This window comes from Pelophylax lessonae (genome assembly GCF_965119305.1).
Source record: "Pelophylax lessonae genome assembly, chromosome: 6".
Lineage (NCBI taxonomy): Eukaryota > Metazoa > Chordata > Amphibia > Anura > Ranidae > Pelophylax > Pelophylax lessonae.
This window is the reverse complement of record NC_138773.1, coordinates 58,062,101-58,086,299: the sequence shown is the minus strand read 5'-3', so window position 1 is coordinate 58,086,299 and position 24,199 is coordinate 58,062,101. Positions and strand designations below refer to the sequence as shown.

The window sequence follows — 24,199 nt, the reverse complement described above, 5'->3', positions numbered from 1 at the left end:
CATTTTTCAATAGACTCATCCAGACATACTTCCTGGTCCATCATTCATCTGAAACTTGAAGGGAATCCACCATCTTAAGAAAGGCATCCATCTTAGGACTCTGGTAACGATTTGAAGCTAGCGGCTATCTTAAGTGTGGTAATTATGCCTTGCTATGTTATTTGATTTTATTCAACAATTGTTTATTCCTTCCTTATATGTTTTATATTGCATACTTAAGGGTAATAAGATTACAATCCCAGTCGTATAATCCATAGTAGATTTTTCTCTAAAAAGCTGATTTTTGTTTTTATACATTTTTATTAATATCAGATTCAGTGCATTATTTGCAATTTTAAGTCTTCCGTTTTGCATGGCTTATTCTCATTCCTTCTGCAGTGGAATGACTTTGGGCCGTGTGATTCGCAGACCATTGTAGTCTGTTTATATAGAACATTAATTTATGGCTTATACTATACCTGGGAAGAAATGGTAATCTTGCTTTTGTTTTGGTTTCACTTTGTTTCACTTTGTTTTAGTTTCACTTTCATTATTGAGCTAAACATCACATTGCATTGATTATTTGAAGTTAGTATTTTATGTAGAGTTATTTTTGTGTCGCTTCTTGTTTGATCATATATTGTGTTTGCATGTCTTGAGAATAAATATTTTTATATATATTCCACGCTGTAGACTGTACTCACTAAGATTGGTATATGCTTTTAAAAAGAAATTAATCAATTAAAAAGAATTCACGACATTGATTTATGGCAATAGGTGAAGACTCTCCTTTTTCACAGATCTTTGCTTATTAACCATAAATAAATACACTGCTATATTCAGAGCAGTATAAATATTCTGACATAAGTACGAGCGCAAGATATTTATTATTAAATATTCTTACAATGTCTGAGTTTTACAACCACTTTAGGCGCTCCAAAATTTATCAATCTTCCTCAGGCTAGTCCTGCTCTCATTAGTCAATCTATTGAAGGGCAGGATGGCGTAACAAAGGCACCCCATAAAGATAGAGTGGGTGGAGTGGAAGACTTCCGGTGTAAAAGTGTTTCTTTCCTGGTGTAGAAAGTCAGTAGCTTTTGATTTTGGATAAACTAGGGAATAGTTAAAACCCATGTCAGGGCTTTTTTTTACCCTCTGTGTAGTAATACTGGAGAAAATCACAATCACTTCCTGTCTTCTAGACACAACAGGAAGTGGGAGGAAAACTGTCCACAGTGAGGGAAATGCCCTCTTAGACAGCTGTCATCCTAACAGGTGTTGAAAGACTTGGTGTGTGCTGGGGAACACAGTGCGGACACCTCCATCGCAGCTGCATCATATGGTGTTATTTATATATATATATATATATTTTTTTTTTTTTTTTTTTTTTTTTTTACAGAACTTCATTGAAATGTCATGATTAACATTTTAATACAACTCTATTTAGTGCAGAGGTGTTGTGATGGGGTGGTTCACACCACTGTACTGAAAAAACCAACTGCATGCTGTACTTTTTTCAGTGCACACGGTCAACGAAAGCATCTGGTGTGACCAAACCCTCAATTTTGGTTTAAAGGGTAACTCCACTTTCACAGGAAAAAAAAATAGCAAATAAAGAAAAAACAATATAGCGTATAAAATTGTGATACAAATCATATTGTAATTGAATGTTATTAAAAACGATCTTTACTTTTTTATCACAGCTGTTGTAATTTTCTGAAAATGCAATGCAATATGGCTACCTGGAGGTGTTCTGTACACAGAATGTATACTGACCACACCCCCAGAAACATAATTTCCTGCTTGTGTGATTGGCTCACCAATTTTCCCAGAAGTCTGCCTAAGATACAAGTCAGATTTCTGGCATCCCCTGCAACACAAATGTCATTTTTGGTGAGATACTCCCAATAGTGACACGTCTAAAGGGATGCAGGCCCGGCAGATTTCCTCATAGGAGCCCTGCAGCTGCCACAGCTGATTAATAATTATGAAACCATTCCCATTAGACCCACTCAGCACAGAGGAACAAACAATGATTTCTTCAGAATAACAAAAGGTAGGAATCTGCAACAAAGTTTGTTAAAATTTGTGTAATGTACAGAGATCACCCAGAGGGGAATGTTTTTTTCTCAACAAAAGTGAAGTTACGCTTTAAGTGGCAACTGTTTTGGACAAGTTTCCCCAATGACAACTCAAAGTTTTGTATTTTTCTTCTCCTTCAGTCTCATGACAGTAATCATCAGGAGAAATATAAAGAGTTACATTTCCCTAGTGGAGATCAGGCTGGAAATTCACACATTACTGCAACGTGCAGAAAATGCACGTGTTGCTGTCATTCTTGATTGCACCTCAATAGAAATGCATTTAGTGCACCACAAAATATGTTAACTTTGCTGCCTTAAAAAAAAAAAAAAAAAAAAAGGAGTACAATAATCTTTTTTATGTGAATTTTAGGCCTCATTCACATGGACGTAATTTAAAGACCATCTAAAGCTATATTTACCTGAGCTTGATCTTGATCCAAAGATGTGCACAAGAACAGCGGCTCTCCCAGCTCTCTTCCTCCTCGCCAGCTCAGAAACAGCAGTTGAGGCGATTGGCTCCTGCTGCTGTCAATCACAGCCAATGAGGAGAGAGCAGGGCCAAGCTATGATCTGTGAGTCAATGGAAACACAGAGCTGGGCTTAGGAGCAAGCCAGCACGAGTGCCCCCATAGCAAGCAGCAGGGGACCAAAGAAGAGGATCTGGGCTGCTCTGTGCAAAACCAACTACGGTACACAGAGCAGGTATGCATGACATGTTTGCTATTTAATAAAAAATATTTTGAGTATTTACAATCATTTTAAGCATAGACCCGTGCAAGGATAGTGTCCGCCTGCACAGGATGTGCAGATGTTCCATGCATCCATGTGCAGGCAGTTCCATTCATATCTATTGGGGTGCAGCTGCTACTCCCGTTGTGACGTCTGTGTTGGTGCAAGTCCCCGAATGCAGACAATGTGAGTTCGGGGACACAAATCTGCCCTAAAGCCAATTTGGGAGCAGCGCCTGTGTCCATGCAGTCGCTGCATCCCAATAGACAGTAATAGAACTGTCAGCATGCAGATGCACGAACACATGTGCATTCTGAGTAGGCAAACGCGTCCCTCGCACAGGTGTGTGCTAAAGTACTCCCATGTGAACAAGGCCTTAGTATGTAAGGGAGACCATTCAAATAACAACAGCACTGGCCGAACACACATTAATGTGCAAGGTAGTGCAGGTTGTGTAAAACCCACCGCAAAAGGGTGAACCAGTCTGTACACCTTAATACAGCTGGGGGTTCACTTTAAAATCATCCCTACAAAGCTACAGAAAATCCAGAGAGAGAGAGAGAGAGACGGCCCTATCCCACCTGTGACCAGCTAAGCGTGCTCTGGCAAAACCAATAACAAAAGCACTCATGCGATCCCGCAGAAGCGATATGAATCCTGGTTTAGTGAGCAGGAGGGGACGTGAGGTGTCAGTCAGCACGGTGTTCTGGAAAAGGGAGCGCTCCTCTTTCTTCAGAAGATCCGGGTGATCCACATGCTGGGACACAATGATAAAACTGCCCTTCATGCAAGATGGTGTTACACTGCGTGCACAATAATAATGTGCTCTCCTCGCCGCTGACCCGTTCACTGCGTGTAATGAAAGGCGCGATCACACACCACTGAGCACCAGAAATGAGAAGATTTCACTTGGTTTTCCTTCTCTAAAAAAATAAAACCTAATTTCCTGTTTAATATATGCCTTGTCACAATGGGTACGGAGCACTTGTGCTAGCAAAGAAGCCTGTGCGGCTTGTCCTGCTAAGGACCAGCTGCTGTTACTGTACACGGTACCTGCTGATCCCCAGATGGTCACACAAGCAGTCAATGGACTAACAGGTGAAAAGTAAAGAGAGAAACACCACAAAGCTTTATTTAGTAATAGAGAGCAGGGGCCAGCACAGTGCAATAACCCACAGCAGCCATTTGGCTTTTAGTGGTCTTGTCAGACTAATAAAAAGTTATTTTCTCATTGGCTGTCCTGGATTACTATATATCAGTGGTCTCCAAAATGCAGCCCGGGGGCCAGATGGGGCCCTTTGCTCCCCGTTATCCAGGCCTTAGAGTGCCTTTCTTCCCACTGATACAAGACACTATTCCTCCCACTGACACCAACAATGGGGCATAAATTATTGCTACACACAACAACGAGGCACTATTTCTCCCAATAACACCAATGATGGGGCACTATTTGTCTTACTGATACCAATGATGGGTCACTATTCCTCTGACAACAACAACTGGGCACTATTCCTCCTATTGACAGCAATGATGGTGCACTATTCCACCCACTGATACCAATGATTGGTCACTATTCTTTCAAAGGATAACAACAATAACGGGACACTATTCCTCCCACTGACACCAATGATGGGACACTCTTCCACCCACTGACACAAATGATGGGACACTATTCCACCCACTGATACCAATGATGGGGCACTATTCCTCCCACTGACACCAATGATGGGGCACTATTCCTCCCACTGACACCAATGATGGGGCACTATTCCTCCCACTGACACCAATGATGGGACACTATTCCACCCACTGATACCAATGATTGGGCACTTTTCCTCCCACTGACACCAATGATGGGGAACTATTCCACCCGCTGATACCAATGATTGGTCACTAGTCTTTCAAAGGACAATAACAGGGCACTATTTCTCCCAATGACACCAATGATGGGGCACTATTTGTCTTACTGATACCAATGATGGGTCACTATTCCTCTGACAACAACAACTGGGCACTATTCCTCCTATTGACAGCAATGATGGTGCACTATTCCACCCACTGATACCAATGATTGGTCACTATTCTTTCAAAGGATAACAACAATAACGGGGCACTATTCCTCCCACTGACACAAATGATGGGACACTATTCCTCCCACTGACACCAATGATGGGACACTATTCCACCCGCTGATACCAATGATTGGTCACTAGTCTTTCAAAGGACAACAACAATAACAGGGCACTATTCCTCCCATTGACACCAATAATTTGACATTATTCCTCCCACTGACATCAACGATGTGGCACTATTTCACAAACTGACACCAATGATGGGGCACTATTCCTCCCATTGACACCAATGATGGGACACTATTCCTCCCACTGACACCAATGATGGGACACTATTCCTCCCACTGACACCAATGATGGGACACTATTCCTCCCACGGATACCAATGACGGGTCACTATTCTTCCAGCAAATACCAACAAAGGGGCACCATTACTCCCATTGACACCAACGATGAGGCACTATTCCTCCCACTGCACTAATGATTGGACACTATTCCTTCCACGGAGACCAAAGATTCATTGTTTACTTCCATTGATGCCAAGACAAGTTCTACTCCCATTGGCCACAGTCCTACCCCCTAAAGTCCAAAGGACAATAAACTGGCCCTTTGTTTAGAAAGTTTGGAGACCCCTCCTATAGATTATCACTCTCTATGCTTGATAGGGTAGATCTAAAACCCTCCACTAAATATCCTATAAACATAATGCAATTTCACATCATTTAAATCTAGTCTTCAGGAAAATATTACCTGGTAATCCTGCCATGAGGGTCCGTGTTCAGACATTTCCTGTTATGGGGTGACAACTGCCTAACAATTATGCTTCTGCATAGTCACTCTGTCACATGCACCCCTGGTGGGAGCTACAAGTAGGTGAGCTGACACCCACTGTAAAGGGAAGGTCTACTGTTGTCACAGGAAGGCGGTTCACAGCAATGATGATCAGCCAGAGCGAGCGCATGTAGACAGGAGGTTGTAGGAAAGGCTGGAGGAAATCAGCAGCACTGAGATGCAAAATAAGATAAAAAAAAATAAGATAAAAACTTTATATTGAGGTCGGTACTTCTCTCTTCTGAACCGTCAACAGCCAAGCCAGCAAAAATGCTGCCAGGAGAGTTATATTTAGGGGTTGCCAGTGTAGATGTAGCCTTAGGCTGTTCTCTGCAGCCTTTAATATTTACCTTCCCTTCTCTGCCACACTGTTCACAGCTGGGAGAGAGAAGAAGACCTTGGTAAACTGCGGTCAGAGCTTACACAGGGCAGATGACTCTCACTCCTCCCCTATCTGACAGAGCTCGGTGTTCCGTGAAAAAACCATACCCGTGAGAAAACCATACCCTCGTCACTTCCGGTTCCGCTACGGAGGGTATGGATTTCTCACGGTAGTTAAACTTGCGGCGGGTATATTAAAACACTTCGGGTGCAACATAAATCATGTCCTCTCCTATCGCTGTAACATCCCTCATCTCCGCTAATAAATATAAAAGCGGATCACGGAGCTGCGATCGCCGTCACATTTACGTCTCATACACCCGCCGCCGCTTTTATATTTATTACCGGAGATGAGGGATGTTACAGCGATAGGAGAGGACATGATTTATGTTGCACCCGAAGTGTTTTAATATACCCGCCGCAAGCATTAAATTTCACAGAGTGCCGTGAGTTTTTCCTAACCTCTGAGCATGCGCACTTCTCAAATTCTTTGATTGTCAATTAGGTATCCGGGGCTCTGAGCATGCGCACTGCTGCGCTGCTTAGCTGTTCCCACAGGAAGTGACGAGGGTATGGTTTCTCCACGGGGTATGGAATTCTAACGTTACACTCGGCCTTTCACTAAGCATCACTTCTGTCACATGGGAGAAAGTGAGTCACATGATCTCCATACTTGGAAGTCCTGGGTATTTCACTTTTTTCCTATTGGTAATTGAATTGCCAGAGAAGTGCAGAAAAGTTGAGTACATGCACAGAAAAGTGGATTACATGCATTTGAGAGGCTAGGCATTAAAGTGGAACTAAGGCCCCGCTGCTCACACTGATTACGACTTTGAATTTGTGCTACTTCCGATCGATTTTGAAGCCACTAGTCAGTATGATTTTATGTTCGGCTTGCCGACATTATTGCAAATCCATGCACACATGCCTAATCAAGTCGCACATGAAATTGCCAAAAATAGTGTAGGAACCATTTTCAAAGTCAGAGTCGCACCAATATGAACAGTAACAAATAGGGTGCGACTTGTCATGCAATGTTAAACTGTAAGATCACATGACAAGTTCCACCAATGTGAACAGGGGCTGAAGACAAAACTATTATTTTTTTTTTTTAATACAGTAAAGGGAGGGTTATAACTAGGGGTGCACCGATCCGACTTTTCTAGTCCCGATACCGATACCTGGCTTTGTATCTGCCGATACCGTTCCGGAACTATTGTTTTGTTATAACAATTGTGCATTCAAAATCTAAAATATATGAAATCTAACTCAAAATTAAAAGAATAAAATGTAGCCACAAGAAAAAAAAAAACAGTTTATTGCTTGAACATACAATAGCAATCAAACCGTAAACATGTAAAAAATATAAAGTGCAAAATATATATATATATATATATATATATATATATATATATATATTTACACAGTTACACACACACTATATATATATATATATATATATATATATATATATATATATATATATATATATATATATATATATATATATATACGTACATATACATACACACAGTATACAGTGTAAGGGTACTTGCAGGGATTTGCTTGTAGGCACAGTCTGTGGCTGAGCCAGGGAAGCATGCGGCTGCAGTACAGAGCAAAGCCTCTGCTTCCTGTGTTTGGCTCCTCCATTCACAGGCGGAGTGCATCTGATATCACTCCGCCTGTGAGCCAGTCCTATACAGGAAGTGACGGCTGTGCCGGTATTCAGCAGACATCGCGGTAGGTTCTGCAGCAACGAAACCGGATTGGCCTGTGGATCTGTAAATTTTACCGATCCAGCTATTTTGGCAGTATCGAGGCCGATATCCGATCCTAATATCGGATCGGTGGACCCCTAGATATAACCCCTGTATTGTTTATTTTTGCCATCTGTGTCCCATTGGGGAGATTTCCCTTCACTTCCTGTCCCAAAGCCAAAACAGGAAGTGAAAGAAAATCCCTCTATAGTGAGGGAATCCCTTGTTGTCACCAGAACTAGTGTCCCAATTGGAAGATGTCCCCACAATTCCTCTTCTGGGGACAAATCCAAGTTTGAGATTTTCTTTTACTTTCACTTTCAATGATAATGGTAAAAAGGACAAATAGAATCTCCTTAAGGGGGGTACAGACAGCAAAAAAACCTGACAGGCCTTCTAATCCTTCTCCCCTCTATCCAAAACTAAAAAAAAGTTTGCCTTTAGTTATATTTTAAAGCAAACCTGTAGCTTTGTCCTGATAAAAAAAAAAAAAGCTGGAATTAACTTTTTAAAGTCACACTCTTGCGGTAAGTTCCCCCCTACCTGTTAAATGCCACTCTGATACTTTTTTTTATTTAACTTAGCTGAAGGTGGTGAGAAAATACTCCTCAGAGCAGTGGTCTCCAAGCTGCAGTTCCTTTGCTTGCCTTTATCCGGCCCTTGGGCCATTATTCCTCCCAATGATAAGAGGCACTTTTCCTCCCACTGACACCAACAGTGGGGCACTATTCTTACCACTGGCACTAATGACGTCCAGGTGAAGATTTAAATCTGGTTGATGATCAAGATTTTTATGCAGTTTTTGTAATATGTTTGTATTATGTTAATTATTATGTGGGGTAATGCTAGAGAAAATGATGCATTATTGTCATTTTAGTAGTTTGCTTTTCTGTTATTTTTTATTCTGTGTTATTTATTCCATGTTGTATTTCAATTATAACAATGGCCCCTTTCACATGGGGCAGAATCGGTCAAAGCATAGCAGGGGATCTCTCCGCTGATCTCTATTGAGCAGGCAGCTGACAGGTCCGTGTCTGCTCCCCTATGCAGAGTGGACAAAGCTCGCTGTTCTCTATGGGGCGGTCGGATGTATGTCCGTTTCCATCCAATGCTCATCTGATCCGCCAGACAGACGGCGAATGTATCCCCATCTATCTGTTTTTTTAGCAGACCGGATCGGATGTCAGCGGATCCCCTGCCCCATAGAGAACAATGGATGGTCCAATCGGGTCCGCCTGAAAAACGGACAGGCGGACCCAATCAGTTCGCTGGTGTGAAAGGGGCCTTAGAATATAGTTTATTTGTTTTTTTGGTGCTAATTGCTGGTATTGGTAATTTTGCTGTGTCATTGTGTTCTGCTTATTGTTGTGATCTTGTCTTGTCTTTGTTGAGTGTGACTGTGTCGCAATAATTTCCCTTTTGGATTAATAAAGTATTCTGCTCCTATTCCTCCCACTGACACAACAATGGGACACTATTCTTGCCACTGAAACCAATGATGGAGTACTATTCCACCTCCTAATGACCACCAACCCTGAGACCATGTTTATTCTCACTGATGTTGGGTCCGGGACATTTTTTACTCCCACTGGTCACAATCCGCCCCCCCCCCCCCCCCTTTAAAGTCTGAAGGATAGTAAAATGTCCCTTTGTTTGAAAAGTTTGGAGACCCCTGCCTTAGAGCCATGACTCAGACTCAGGATCCAAGAGGGTACCTTACATCAGTTTCTCCTGATACCAGGTTTTCTAAATCTAACAAGTCAAATATTCCTAGCAATGATGGCAACATTGGGTCATTCTGTACAAAGTTTGCTTAAAGAATGCTCCTAAAAATCTATTTTTTTTCTTGTGATTGTGATGCAAGCTATTTCCAGAAATCCCTGTGCACAGAGTTCATATCAAATGACAGGCATCCCTACGAGAAGCTTTGAATATTCTGGCTCATGTAAAGGCTTTTCCTGCTCAATCCCTGAGACTGTTCAGGTTGTAGTAATGAAGGCAGACCCACCTAGCAGTCAGGACACGGTAAGGCCTCATGTACGCTGCTGCTGATAAACGCACGTTTAGGAGCAGTTGGGCGTTTTTTCAGCAGCCCCTGAACTCTATGTTATCTTATCTGTCCATGTACACCGAGACGCTTAAAGTCGTTTAGAGGCAGTTGAGTTTAGTGGCATTTTTTTTAAAGCAATAAAATGCATTCAGACGGAAGTTTATTTGCATTTGAAACACCAACAGCGTGTAAACGCTTCTAAACGCGGTAAGTCGCGTTTATAAGCATTTCGTTTTTTAGGTGTTTTCAATGGGGATACATTTCTGACCATTTTACAATGTAAAAACGCGGCATGTAAACGTGGCACAACGGACATTTTTAACTGTCAGTTACTAGCTGTCAAGTTCCAGCATTCAGAAGAGGTTTTCAAACGTCCCGTATACATGAAGCCTAAGGCCTCTTTCACATGGAGCGGACTGTATCGCGATCCGCTCCGGCACTTTTTTTTTTTTACGGACACGGATGACACTTGTGTCATCCGGTCCGTATGTCCGCATATCATCCCATCCGTTTGCGGATGATATACGGACATAATGTATGTCTATGCGATTGCGGATGACACCGCTGACATCCGATTTTGCGTCCTTTCCGTTTTTTAAACGGAAGAAAAATAGGGTTCTGTTCCGTTCCAAAAAACGGAACAGAACTGAAAGGACGCAAATCGGATGTCAGCTGACATCCGCAATCCCATTGACATGCATTATGTCCGTATATCACCTGCAAACGGATGGGATGATATGCGGACATACGGAACGCCCGTGTGAAAGAAGCCTTAGGCTTGCATCAATTTTAAGCAGTGGATAGAAAAAAAAAAATTCTAAAACACTATACAGACTACAATTGCTCAGCAGTGGATTGTTTTTTTTATTGTGTTTCTCAATAAAAGTAAGTTTCTTAAAAAAAAAAAAAAAAAAAAAAAAAAAGGAAATCACATTTCACAACAAACCTACAGAGAAAAAAATGCCCATTAAAGCTGATCTCCAGGCAGACATAAAATACACAAATCAAAAAAGATGTATATATATATATTTAATAATAAACCATTAAATATATTTTCTAATGCGACTAGTTTAAAGGGTAAATCCACTTTCGTTGTGAAAAAAAACAGCAAATTAAAAAAATATATATATATAGCGTATACAATTGCGACACATGAAATGCAATGCAATATGGCTACCTGGAGTTGTTCCGTAAGCAGAATGTATACTGAACATCCCCCATCATTTCCTGCTTAAGTGATTGGCTCATCGATTTTCCCAGAAGACTGCACTAAGATACAAGTCAGATTTCTGGCATCCCCTGGAACAAAAATGTCATTTTTGGTGAAATATTCCCAATAGGAACACGCCTAAAGGGATGCAGGCTCTGCAGATTTTTTCATTAGTGCCCTGCAGCTGCACAGCTGATTGATCATTATAAAACCACTCCCATTATTCTCCATTTCCCACATCGGCACAGAGAAACACAGAGGGATTTCTTCAGAATAACCGAAGGAAGGAATCTGCAACAAAGTTTGTCATAATCCTTGCAATGTACATCGATCACCCAGAGGGGAGTGGTTTTTTTTTCTCGACAAAAGTGGAGTTACGCTTTAAGTACCTGAATTTGGATTGATATCAGTCTCATGCAATCCTCCAGACTTGTCCAGGAAAAGGCAGGAGTGAAAGCCAATCTGGTGTGCTGACAGTAGGGGAATGCAGAGTGAGCAGTCATAACCTTATTAGCCTTCTGATTCTTTTTTAATGTCCAGTCAGCAGGCTGGGGTTGGAGAGAGGACACCACTCTATACATGTACTGCAAAAGACCAAATGGTGTCATCAGCCTGGCTGTGCTGAACAACACAGATGTGAGAATCTCAGGACTGGATGGACAAAATTATGCTTTTACAGGAAAAAAAACAGCTCTATAATATGTATTTCATCTGTATGTTTAGCAGTTTGTCTGGAGTTTAGCTTTAAGCTCCCCAAGTATCATGATAAACTCACCATCTCTGTCCCACGGCCACCAGTGAGTGATAGAGAATCCACAGAGTTGTCATCAGGATCATGTTAGCACATCCAGTTAAAATAATGAAAGCTGAAATCCCAAGGCCGGCCAGAGCAATGTTATCTAGGTGGGTATCCATGTGTGTCCAGTCTAGGAGCCAGAGGACTGTGGGGGCATAACTGAAGGCCTCCACGCCGATCTTACCTCCAAAGTACTCTTTGATGTTCTCCAGGTAGAGTTTAGATGGCAGCAGACCCTTCTCCCCAATCAGCTGCTTGTTCTGATGAAAAGCCACCAGGAATGCCACAACTGAAAGAAAGACACAAGAATGTGAGATCAGGAGAGGGATAAATATTAGACTGTACTGCGCACATCGATGACAAAATGACAGACTAAAATACTTTTTTCTATTCAACTTGATTACAGTTTTCAGTAATTCAGTCATGACAGCACCACATAACTACTTTATTTCATCCAATGTTTTTCTAACAGACACTGGGAAAAAATGTACCTACAGTATGTACTTCTTGTGTACTTGTGTTCTGTTCAATAAGAATGGTGGGGGAAGGAAAGAGGACTTTAAAGGATATAAGTACTAGTGATCTACCGATATTCTTTTTTTATTGCCGATACCGATATTTAGCTCATCGCATATCGGTATCGGCCGATATCTGCCGATATTTTTGGACATTTAAAAAAAATAAATTGTTTTTAATTTTTTTTATTTTTTTTTCCACACCGGTACTGTTGTGGAGGGATCTGGGGGTCTAACTGCACTTAAAAGCATTCAAAACGCCAAGTTTGGCTGTTTTGAATGCTGTCGTTTTTTTTAATCTGGCCCAGAGTACCCGGAAGTGATGTCATGACATGGAGACCCGATCAGAGCCAAATGCGGCTTTGATCTGGTCTTCTCTTGGGCGGCCGTGCAGGCTGGTTGCTCGGGTCTCCCGGTGGGACGGGAGACCTGGCCGAGCCATGGAAGGCGGCGGGAGGGGGGGGATGTCCCCTCCCGATCCTTGTAATGACAGCCGAGCCGCATCGGTTGTCATTACAAGACAGCCGACCGTCGGCTATGGACGCCGGTACCGGGGTGATGCCTCTAACTGCAGGCATCACTCTGGTACAAGCACTTTCCCGAAATATCAGCAATATCGGTAACCTCAGGGGCCGATTCCGATATATCGGGGAAAGTGCATATCGGCCAGCGATATATCGGCTTTGCCGATAATGGGTCGATCCCTAATATGTACCTTATGCAACCTATCAGTTCTTTATTACATCCAGGCATTCCAAACAACTGTGCAGATATAACCTCACCCTTTTCTTTCCCTGTGTTTTGAGGGCCATCCCTGCAGACCCGGTACAGTGCACACTGCATTGTTTACATTCAGTTTGTCTGCATTTTTTACAGTAACTGAATACAAAGACTGGCATCTACTTCTTCGGCCGGGCTCACATTTGTGCCATCACAGGCACCGCATACGATTCGCACCGCATTGCTCTGCAGATCACATTTGATGTCTGTGCGATGCAAATTCAGCCATACACACAAATCTCATTCGCACCAAAATGGTGTAGGACCCTTTTTTTGGTGAGCACTGGAATGGAATTGCATGGGTGTTCACACTTATGTGATCCAATTCCTGCACCGTTTGACAGTTCGCACTGTGATCTGCAGACCGATCTGGGGGTGTCAATAACTTTGCATTGACACCCCCAGCGGTTTTTCAGATGTCAGTGTGAACCAATGTGCGATCCAGTGTGTAGGGTTTCCTGCATCACCAGTGTGAACTGGAACTTATACAGTATGGTCGGCACAGTGGTGTAGTAGTTAGCACATTCACCTAGCAGCAAGAGGGTCGCTGGTTCGAATCCCAACCACTACACTATCTGCCTGGAGTTTGCATGTTCTCCCTGTGCCTGCGTGGGTTTCCTCTGGGGACTCCGGTTTCCTCCCACACTCCAAAGACATGCTGGTAGTTTAATTGGATCCTGTATAAAATTGGCCCTACTATGTATGTATGAATGTGAGTTAGGGACCTTAGATTGTACGCTCCTTGAGGGCAGGGACTGATGTGAATGTGCAATGTATATGTAAAAGTGCTGCGTAAATTGACAGCGCTATATAAGAACCTGAAATAAATAAATAAATACAGTACTTCCCAGAAACAAACTCTGGCCACAAAATCGATTTCCCTTCAATATATTACTCAATAAACTCATGTACCCTTAACAACACCCAGTCAAAATTTGATAAAACCTGGCAGCCATAGTTGCAGTACTTGGAAAGTGTCTAGTCCAGACACATTAGTGTGACAGTCAGTGGGAAGAATGCTCCTTACTCTTGCAAATTGGGAAGAATTCCCCCCTTACAGATAGCTAAAAGGAACAATGGTGTCATTGGAAACTTATCCAAGAGGCAGAAATAGCCCATTGCTCAAGGAACCCCTAGCAACCTCAGGAGGAACCCTGGTTAAGAAAGCCTGGTCTAGTGTGACTGGGGGACTTAACGACACCCACTTTCCCCTTTCACCCCCCCTCCTTTTTTTTCTCTTGGCAATTTTTAAAATCTTAAATTTTGTTGAAACTTCTCTGACAATGGGTACAAGGAAGACAGTAGTCGAGAATACTGGTTATGTAACATAACTTTAATAGATAACATTCATTCCTTTATTCACCAATCAACTGTCATAGTCAGAACTTTATGCTTAAAGCGATTGTTACCCCAACACTTCATATTGGGGTAACTGTACTGTGTACTTGTATGAGAAAGTATCCTGTTCTCTTTGTATTGCTCCTTTGTGTGAAATCCCTGGTGTTCCTGCCAGTCCCTCTCCTTTCCTATTAAAAACTGACCACACTAAGGAGAAGAGCACACTATGGTCAGTTCTCTAGCTGTGCTGGGAACTTAGTGTGTTCTCCTCCAATAATCAGACTTGTCCTGACACGCCCCCACTGCACAGCCATTTACTGGGAAGCTTAGAATACTGCTGTTTCTCCTACCCCAGCTCTTACACAGCTGAGAACAAAGGGAATGTGATCACTTAAAAAAAAAAAAAAACATTATAAATACCTTTTTTCCCTTTTGTTTTTTTTATATCTATACAAAAATGTTTAGCCTTTTATTTTTATTTTGAACTGAATGGGTTGTTTTACAAGGTGACTGTTTACAATCACTTTAAGCTGAAAGCCTTGTTATGGAGGTCTCTGTAATGACATTGATGATATAGGTACCCAAGTGCCTGCTCACCGTTCCCCGTTATTGGCGGGATTTCTCGGTTTTATAAATGTACTAAGAGATTGAAATTGAAGTAGTTCTAAAGGCAAATTTATTTATTTTTTTTCTTTCATTAACAAACATTTTATTCTAACTTGCTCTGTGCAATGGTTTTGCACAGAGTAGCCCCAATCCTCATCTTCTCGGGTCCCCCGCTGGCATCTTGGCCCCTGTCCCACTGAGTGCCATCATAGCAAACTGCTTGCTATGGGGGCACTCATGTGGTCGCTTATGAGCCCCACACAGAGTGCAGCTTGGCCCCGACCCTGCTCCCTCCTTACTGGCTATGATTGTCAGCAGAGGGAGCTAATGGATCCCGCTTTTGTGTCTGAACCGATGAGGAGAGCTGAGAGAGCCTTTGCTCTCGTGCACATGGCTGGATCAAGATCAGGCTCAGGTAAGCATTTAGGGAGGCTGCTTGCATAAGGTTTTTTTTTTTATCTCAATGCATGCATAGAATGTATTAGGGTAAAATACCTTCTGCCTTTAGAACCACTTTAAATATATTCTTCAAAAGCTGTGTGTGTACCAAATGTCTTTGCAAAGCCAGATTTGTGTAAAGGCAGCTGTGACATCACCATTGTACATAACCTGTGTAAAAAGTGCACAAATATCTTGTGACTGCATCAAAGAAACGAACAGCACACAGCTAGAAGCATAAAGCTGCCAGGTAGACCTATTTGCTTTTAGCAGTTGGTGATCTCCAGTTATTACATGCGTGCAGTGTAGAATTAAAATGGTAATGGCTCTCGACACTGGAGATATTGAAACAAACAGGTTTTGTGGAGCAGATACCTTCCTTTTATTGGGAGGAAAGTTAGGGTAATTGGCGCTGCCTATATTGAAGTGTAAGCAGTGATCAGTAAACTAGTATATAAATACACAGTGGTATATGTATGGAAATTGATAATCAGTAAGTTGTCAGTGCAACAAATAAATATATGAAAAATAATAAATATATAGAATAAGCATGTAATATATTAAAATACAGTGCCTAATAAATATCAGTGTACCCGTGATAAAGTGCAATCCAAGTGACAAAGTGAATAAAAAAATATAAATATACAATACGGTAGTGAATAAAATATATAAATCGGTACAAAGATTGATATAAATGAGATAAAGTGGCAGTGACAAAGAAAAAGTGCAAAGAAATGCACTAAAGGTATGGAAAGTGATCTAAACACTCTGAAAAAATAAAAATATAAAAATTATAAAAGTGGCAACAATGGAGCAATAAAGTGCATAATAGTGACTGATAAATATGGTAAAGTAACTGGGTGTGGGAAAGTCCTAATAGCCAGTGAAGCAATCGTGGTATATAGGTAGCCAAGTTAGTCCATAGACAAATAGATGTATAGGTAACTTCGTGGGTAATTCTTAGGGTGCCCCGTGGTGGGTTACTGGTGAGGTGCTAAGTGACCCCCAAGGTAAGTATCCTACTAACCAGATATACCCACCCCACACAGGGGTATAGAGCAGGTATTTAGGTGCAAGCAGAGGTCGCTCTGTTGGTTCCTATCTCCCTTCTGTGATGGGGGGATGTCGGGGGTCGTCCCTGAGGATCCGTGAAGTGTAGGCGTCCCAGGAGGAGTTTGGGATCCTATGGTCCTCTACTTTGGGAGTGATAGTAGGTCCAATGGTCCGTGGGTGAACTCCAGCCACTCGGTGGTGTATGGGGGTAGGAGGGTCATATAGGCTAACAGTGTGATACCGTACAAGCCTTTATTGAAGAAATCATATAAAAATGGGTACTCACAATGTTGTGGTCAATACAAGCGAAAAATAGCGTCCTTGAACGCAATGCGTTCCACCAGAATGCCGAAACCGGAAGTGATGTGACGGCGCTGTACGCGTTTCGTCATAAGACGTCTTCCTTTTATTAATTCCTTGTGTGCAAGTATGATGCAGACCAACACAGGCTGAATGTAAACACTGTAATATTTACACTTGCCTGAGCCTATGATAGCCGCTCTCAGGTTTGCAGTGGGAGCATCCATCCACAAGGTAAATTAGTGGGGGAGAAGGAGGGGATTTTCAGGTGGGCTCATAGAAAAGAAAGACATAGTCTTCACTGCAGCATCACCATTAGTCCAAAGAGCAGACATGTAGCAAAGTAATGGCCCAGAATCTGCATACCTGCAGACACTAAATATGAATCTCACCCTGCTAATAGAAAATGTTTCTTTAAAAATGTAAGCTGCCTCAACAGACCTCCTGCTGTCTGGTCTTTGTGCCAACGCTCATCTTCACATCATCACTCTGTTCTTCAGGACCCTGTGAGGACCCTGCCAGAGGACTCTTGTTTTAGCCAACAGGAAGTGCCGGCATCACCACGCAAGGCCGCAGGCACCCCAGGAAGGATTCTGTGAACTCTGCAGTGCAGAAAAAAAAAAAGAATACTCTGAACCTGCCATTTCAGGTGACCATGGATTCATTTAATAAATTGGGGCATTTAGTTTAGTTTATTTTTAAAGTCTTATCAGGGGATTAGCTTGGGGGGATTGATTAAAGCTAAGCTTGGTCATCTGGAGAAAAATCAGCATTTTTGCTATGGAGCCACACAGAACAGTAGTAGTGGGCAAAATACAAACTTATTTGTATACCAATACTAATCTTCTGGCAGATAAAACAGTTCCTATGTACAGTTGTGTTCAAAATTATTCAACCCCCCAATGCTGTAAAGGGTTTAGGGAATTTAGTGTACATTTGTAATTGTATTCAGAATGAAATCCTACAAGGACTTCTTAAAGAACCATATGCAACTAAAATAACATCAATTGGTTTTGTAATACAGTAGTAAATGTTTCTTTTGTGAATTCTTCATTGACACAATTATTCAACCCCTAAGCCCCCGTTCACACTGGGGCGACCTGTCAGGCGACCTGGTCGCCTGACAGGTCGCCATAGGTCGCCTTCCACAGAGAAGCTGTGGACCCGTTCTAATAGGAGCGACACAAGTCGCTCCGACTTAGAAAAAGGGTCCGGAGCTTCTTTGGGCGACCTGGAGCGACCTGCATTGACTTCAATGTTATGAAGTCCGTGCCGGCCGCTCCAAGGTCGCGGTGCGAGCAGCGCGCCGCGACCTGTGAGGTCGCCCCGGGAAGTAACGTCGCCCCAGTGTGAACGGGGCCTTAAAGACTACCACTCTGAAGAACAGAGGTTCATTGAAGTGTTTTCAATCAGGTATTGAAGATACCTGTGGATGTCAGGGAGCAGCAATAAAGCCTAATAAGCACCAATTAGGCAGCTTTAAAACGACTGTGATACTCAGCTCCTTCTAGACATTTACTGGTGTGGTTACAAACATGGTGAAGTCAAGAGAATGGTCCAGGAAGACAAGAGAAGAGGTGATTACTCTTCACAGGAAGGGCAATGGCTATAAGAAGATTGCAAAGATGTTAAACATACCAAGAGACACCATAGGAAGCATCATTCGCAAATTCAAGGCAAAGGACACTGTTGAAACGCTACCTGGTCGTGGCAGAAAGAAGATGCTGACTTCGACTGCTGTGCGCTACCTGAAGCGTAGAGTGGAGAAAAGTCCCCGTGTGACTGCTGAGGAACTGAGAAAAGATTTGTCAGATGTGGGTACTGAAGTTTCTGCTCAGACAATACGGCACACACTGAGTAATGAAGGCCTCCATGCCAGAACTCCCAGGCGCACCCCCTTGCTGTCTCCAAAGAATAAGAAGAGTCGACTGCAGTATGCCAAAAGTCATGTGGACAAACCACAGAAGTTTTGGGATAGTGTTCTGTGGACTAAAGAAACAAAATTAGAACTGTTTGGGCCCATGGATCAACGCTATGTTTGGAGGGGGAAGAACAAGGCCTATGAAGAAAAGAACACCTTGCGTACTGTGAAGCATGGCGGGGGGTAAATCATGCTTTGGGGCTGTTTTGCTTCTGCAGGTACAGGGAAGCTTCAGCGTGTGCAAGGTACCATGAATTCTCTTCAGTACCAGGAGATATTGGATGACAATGTGATGCAGTCCATCACAAACCTGAGGCTTGGGAGACGTTGGACCTTTCAACAGGACAATGATCCCAAGCATACCTCCAAGTCCACTAGAGCATGGTTGCAGATTAAATGCTGGAACATTTTGGAGTGGCCATCACAGTCACCAGACTTAAATCCGATTGAGAACCTCTGGTGGTGCAGTGCACAAGCCTAAGAATGTGACTGAACTGGAGGCTTTTGCCCATGACGAATGGGCGAAGATACCCGTAGATCGCTGCAAGACACTTGTGTCAAGCTATGCTTCACGTTTAAAAGCTGTTATAACTGTAAAAGGATGTTGTACTAAGTACTAAGATTGAATGTCACTTGGGGGTTGAATAAAACTGATAATGATGTGAGCACAGAAAAGACATTTGTGGTTATTTTATTATAAATGTTATGTTATATTTGTCTGACCTCTGATTTAATTGTAAGCAGGATGACTGAATGATCAAAATCAATGTCAAACTGGCCAAAACAATCAATTTCAGTGGGGGTTGAATAATTTTGAACACAACTGTATGTCTCCTAAAACTGTACTTAGCTAATTAGTTAGAGCAGCCCTTTAATAACAAAAATACAATTTGTGAGGCCCTTATCAAATTCAACTCACGTAGGCACAAAAGCAGCAGCAGTTGGTCTCGTGATGAATGAGAACGTTGGGTCCTGTAGAAGGTGGGAGAGTTTGTGGAAGATCTGGCATTTGAACATTACAGAAAATCTCGGCACCACCCACTGCTAATAAAGTCATTTTCATTGCAGCAGACTAGCATTATCTCGCCCTGTAAATTCAGCTCACCAAAGCCAAATGGAAGCGCTTTTCCTGTGCAGTCTGTCAGAGGGATTTAATTAAGGCACATGAGCTCAGAGCCGAGATATTGCTACAGAAACTGGTCATCTCCTTGGCATGAGATAATATTTTTGGGATTCCTTCTGCTACCCAACTCACAGCTTGTTCCACTAGAATAAGCAGATTACATTCTAAATTAAACTGAAATTCGGGACAAACTGCCTGATACTCCTTTGATACAATAAAGCCTGCTACTCGGTAACATCTATTGGAACAATTCTTAATTGGCTGGATAGCAGGATACAGCAGTAACATGCTAATGCATTTCGGCTGAAGCCTTACTCATAGCATAAGTGCTATGAGTAAGGCTTCGGCCGAAACACGTTAACAGGACACAGCGGTAACATGCTATGTAACCAATAAAGAATTGTTTCAATTGATGTTACTGAGTAACCAGCATTGTTGCATCAGAAGTTTATTGCTACATTTCAAAGGCATTTGGACCAGAGCACAGGTTCCCAGTCTCCCAGGTAATCAACAGTAGAGCATGCTTTCCTTTGTGGACTGAAACTGCTTAATACACAGTCAAAATACACATGAATTACGGGCCTAAAGGTTGTTGGACATCCCAAAACCATGGGCATTAAAGAGGAAGTAAACCCTCCTCTGTAACTTGTACCTATAAGTAAGCCTATGATAAGGCTTACCTATAGGTACTGTAAATATCTCCTAAACATGTACCGTTTAGGAGATATTTACCTTACATGCAGCCAGTGACGTCACTGGCACATGCGCTCTGAAGGAACGGCCGCTGGTGGCGCTTCTTCAGAGACCCGTGCCGTGACCGTCGGCTCCCGCGCGCGTGTGCGGGAGTGAAGTCACCGCGGCTCCGGCCAATCAGATGGCCGGATGCCGCGATCCCGGAAGACGGGCGACTGGACATGTCGCCCGTCATACAGGTAAACAGGCGGCACAGCGGGGGCTCGTTCTAAGGTAAGTATTTCATAATGAGCTAGTATGTGGTGTATACTAGCTCATTATGTGTTTCTCTTTCAGGTTGCAAAAAGAAAAAAAAAAATGTTTCTGGTTTACAACCTCTTTAAAGGATAAGTCCACCTTAAAACTAAAACCCCTGCATCTATAGATCTCCACGTTCTAACACTAACCTATCTAGCCCTGTTAAGAAGAAATCCGTATACATACCTTTTTTTTAAGCCGATTCGACCCGATCTTTAGCGGCAGAAGCTCTGCAGAGGACACGGCTGACATCGGCTGTGAAATGAATGGGATGTGATGTCACCCATAGACGTACTATATGGCTTCCATTGTCGGCTGTGTCTTCTGCATCGGTCTCCACAGCAAAGCTGTGGCTGACAGCTCAGCATGGGATCGGGTCGGATCGGCTTCAAAAAAGTTATGTATACAGATTTCTTCTTTACAGGGTTAGATAGGTTAGTGTTATAACATGGAGATCTATAGATGCAGGGATTTTAGTTTTAGGGTGGACTAATCCTTTAATATGGAGTTGGCCCTCCTTTATGGCTATAAAAGCCTCCTCTCTTTTGGAGCAGGTTTTGGAGCATTTCTGTGGGGATTTCTGCTCATTTACTAATACTGGACAGGAAGATCTACACACCAAACTCATCAAACCATGTCTTCATGGAGCTGGAACTGAAAAGGCCTTCCCCTAACTGTTACCTTACAGGCTTACACTATTATAAAAAATGTATTTGTATGCTATGGAACCCTTTGCTAGAAACACCTGAACTCAGTAATTTGAGGGGGTGTCCACATGCTTTTGGCTATACAGTTGGTGCAGGGCCAGTGCAAGGAGTATTGTCTACTCGAAGGTACACTTTGCAGCTCCCCCCCATTTCCTATTAATATATAAAATATGAGGTTGTGCCAAGTTAATAGATACCCAACATGTCAAACCTTAAAACTGTGTGCCCGTAAAAAGGTGAAAAACTTCAATACCCTAAATGTTATCATAGGCAATGCTTTCAAAGCCCCTACCTGCCATTAGTTTAGAGTTTACACAGGAGCTCTGGTACTAAAATTATTGCCCTCAACCCAGCGTGTCAAGTTATATATAACATGTATAGGGCAATCGCCATTCTCCTATGTAGGTGACCTAACACACCTGTTTTTTTATGTAGGGGGGTGCTCTAAAATTTTATTTATTTTACATTACTTTATTGCCATCACCTAGGGCAGTGGTCCTCAACCCTGGCCCTCAGGGCCCACTAACAGGCCAGGTTTGCAAGATAACTGAAATACATCCCAGGTGATATCATTTGCTGCTCAGTGATTGCAGTACTCTAGTCTGCATCTCCCCAAGGTAATACTTAAAATCTGGCCTGTTAGTGGGCCCTGAGGACCGGAGTTGAGGACCACTGACCTAGGGGACCAATAGCCCCAATGTGATAGCATACAATATAGGTGACAGGATCTGTTTATGAGACATCTAGGGTCTTATAGTCATACACGCCATTTCCTACCTACGAGCCGTTGCACTGGCCCCGGTTGTCTATGACAACCAGGTATCCTCAACCTTTAGGCCATTTAAAGTGGAGTTCCGGCCTATTTTGCAACTTTAGTGATTCCTGCAGTGCTCGCTATGCTGATCAACAATTGGGCATTTTCAATTTTTTTCAGGGGTCCCTTACCTTATTTTCAGGGCATTTTTGATTGTACTTCCTACTTCTCCCCCCTCTGTGGCCGCGGCCACCGACCACTTCCGCCTTTTCATTGCATCCTGGGAGCGGTTTGTCTCCCAGAACACTCCCTGGAATCAGGAAGAAGGACACAGCAGATTACACTGTGGCTTCAGATGCCCACATCCAAGATGGCCGCACAAAGACAGTGTTTTTAAAAGTAAGATATTGACTAAAATCCAATAACGTACACCTTGTAAGTATGAGTATAGCGGTTCTGTAAAGGGCGATGGATTAGTATTATAGGGGTATTTTTAGTTAAAAAAGGTATTGGAGGCCGGAACTCCGCTTTAATGCATGTTTCTTGTTCTACCTACCAAATGATATAAGATTCTGGTCTGGTCTGGCCTGGTTTCTGGGGGAAATAGAATTTATGGTTGGTTTGCTATGCTGATTGAAGCTCTTCACTGAGCTCATCCTTCCTATAGAACCTCTCAATCTGGGAGCGTGCAACAATACTATAAGAAAAGGAAACTTTTTATATCACTAGAACCTAAGCAAGAAGAAATCTGAAAAAATGTCTAAAATGCTTCCAATAGACGTACAAAGCAAATCTGGTTTTGTTAGTTAAAAAAGGAATTCAGCTTTAAATCCATTTCACCAAGTTTTTTTTTTTTTTTTTTTTTTTACAGAAAACTTGAAGGGGAATTCAAGCATGGCAACTGCAAATTGCACAATGTTATCACATGCCAAATCCCTACATTTTAACCACGTGAGGGCATTATATATGCTTACCATAGGCATTATCAAACTCAGCATATTGGGCGATGTAAGGAGCATATTTGAATGACATGCCCTTAAAAGTGGAAGATAAAATTTTACTTGCAAATGATTACATCTCTTATGTAATGTCATAATGGACAAACTTTTTAGGAGGGTGGATAGGAAAATGAGAATCCACATAAACTTCTTTTCTCCACAATAAGCCCCCGTTCACACTAAGGCGACCTGTGAGGCGACTTGGTCGCCTCACAGGTCGCCGTAGGTCGCCTTCCATAGGGAAGCTGCGGACCCGTTCTAATAGGAGCGACACAAGTCGCTCTGACTTAGAAAAAGGGTCCGGAGCTTCTTTGGGGCGAGCAGGAGGCGACCGCCATAGACTTCAATGTTATGAAGTCCGTGGCGGCCGCTCCGAGGTCACGGCGTGCTGCTCGCACCGCGACCTCGGAGGTCGCCACCCGAAGTCGGATCGCCCCTATGTGAACGGGGCCTTAGCAAAAAGTTTAGAATTTAAATAATAATGTTATTGGCCGATTCTTCCCAGATAATACCATTGTACCAGGAATGTTGCCTCACAAGAAACAATGTTTTGAAAGGTTGCATCTTTAAAAAAAAATTTAACTTGCCAATAAGGGCCAATACTTGCACACCAATGCAGGTACAACACTGCACGTTTTTCCACAATTTTGCTTATCATTTCAATAGGCTGCCCTCGATCCAAAAATCGCACAAAAGTGTATAATCCTTTCTTTTCCTTTTCTTTTAATCCTTTTTTTTTATTGTGCTGCACCAAAATGCTTGGCACTTGGCTACAACGTGTTTT

General features: G+C 42.5%; 1 protein-coding gene across 1 annotated transcript in view; it reads right to left on the bottom strand.

The window, feature by feature from the left end:
* Positions 1–24,199, bottom strand: part of LMF1 (lipase maturation factor 1) — a 641,107-nt gene that overhangs the window by 589,064 nt on the left and 27,844 nt on the right. The window contains exon 2 of the mRNA XM_082261255.1: positions 11,872–12,181. Coding sequence (XP_082117381.1) covers positions 11,872–12,181 — 310 coding nt within the window. The remainder of the gene's footprint in view (positions 1–11,871; positions 12,182–24,199) is intronic.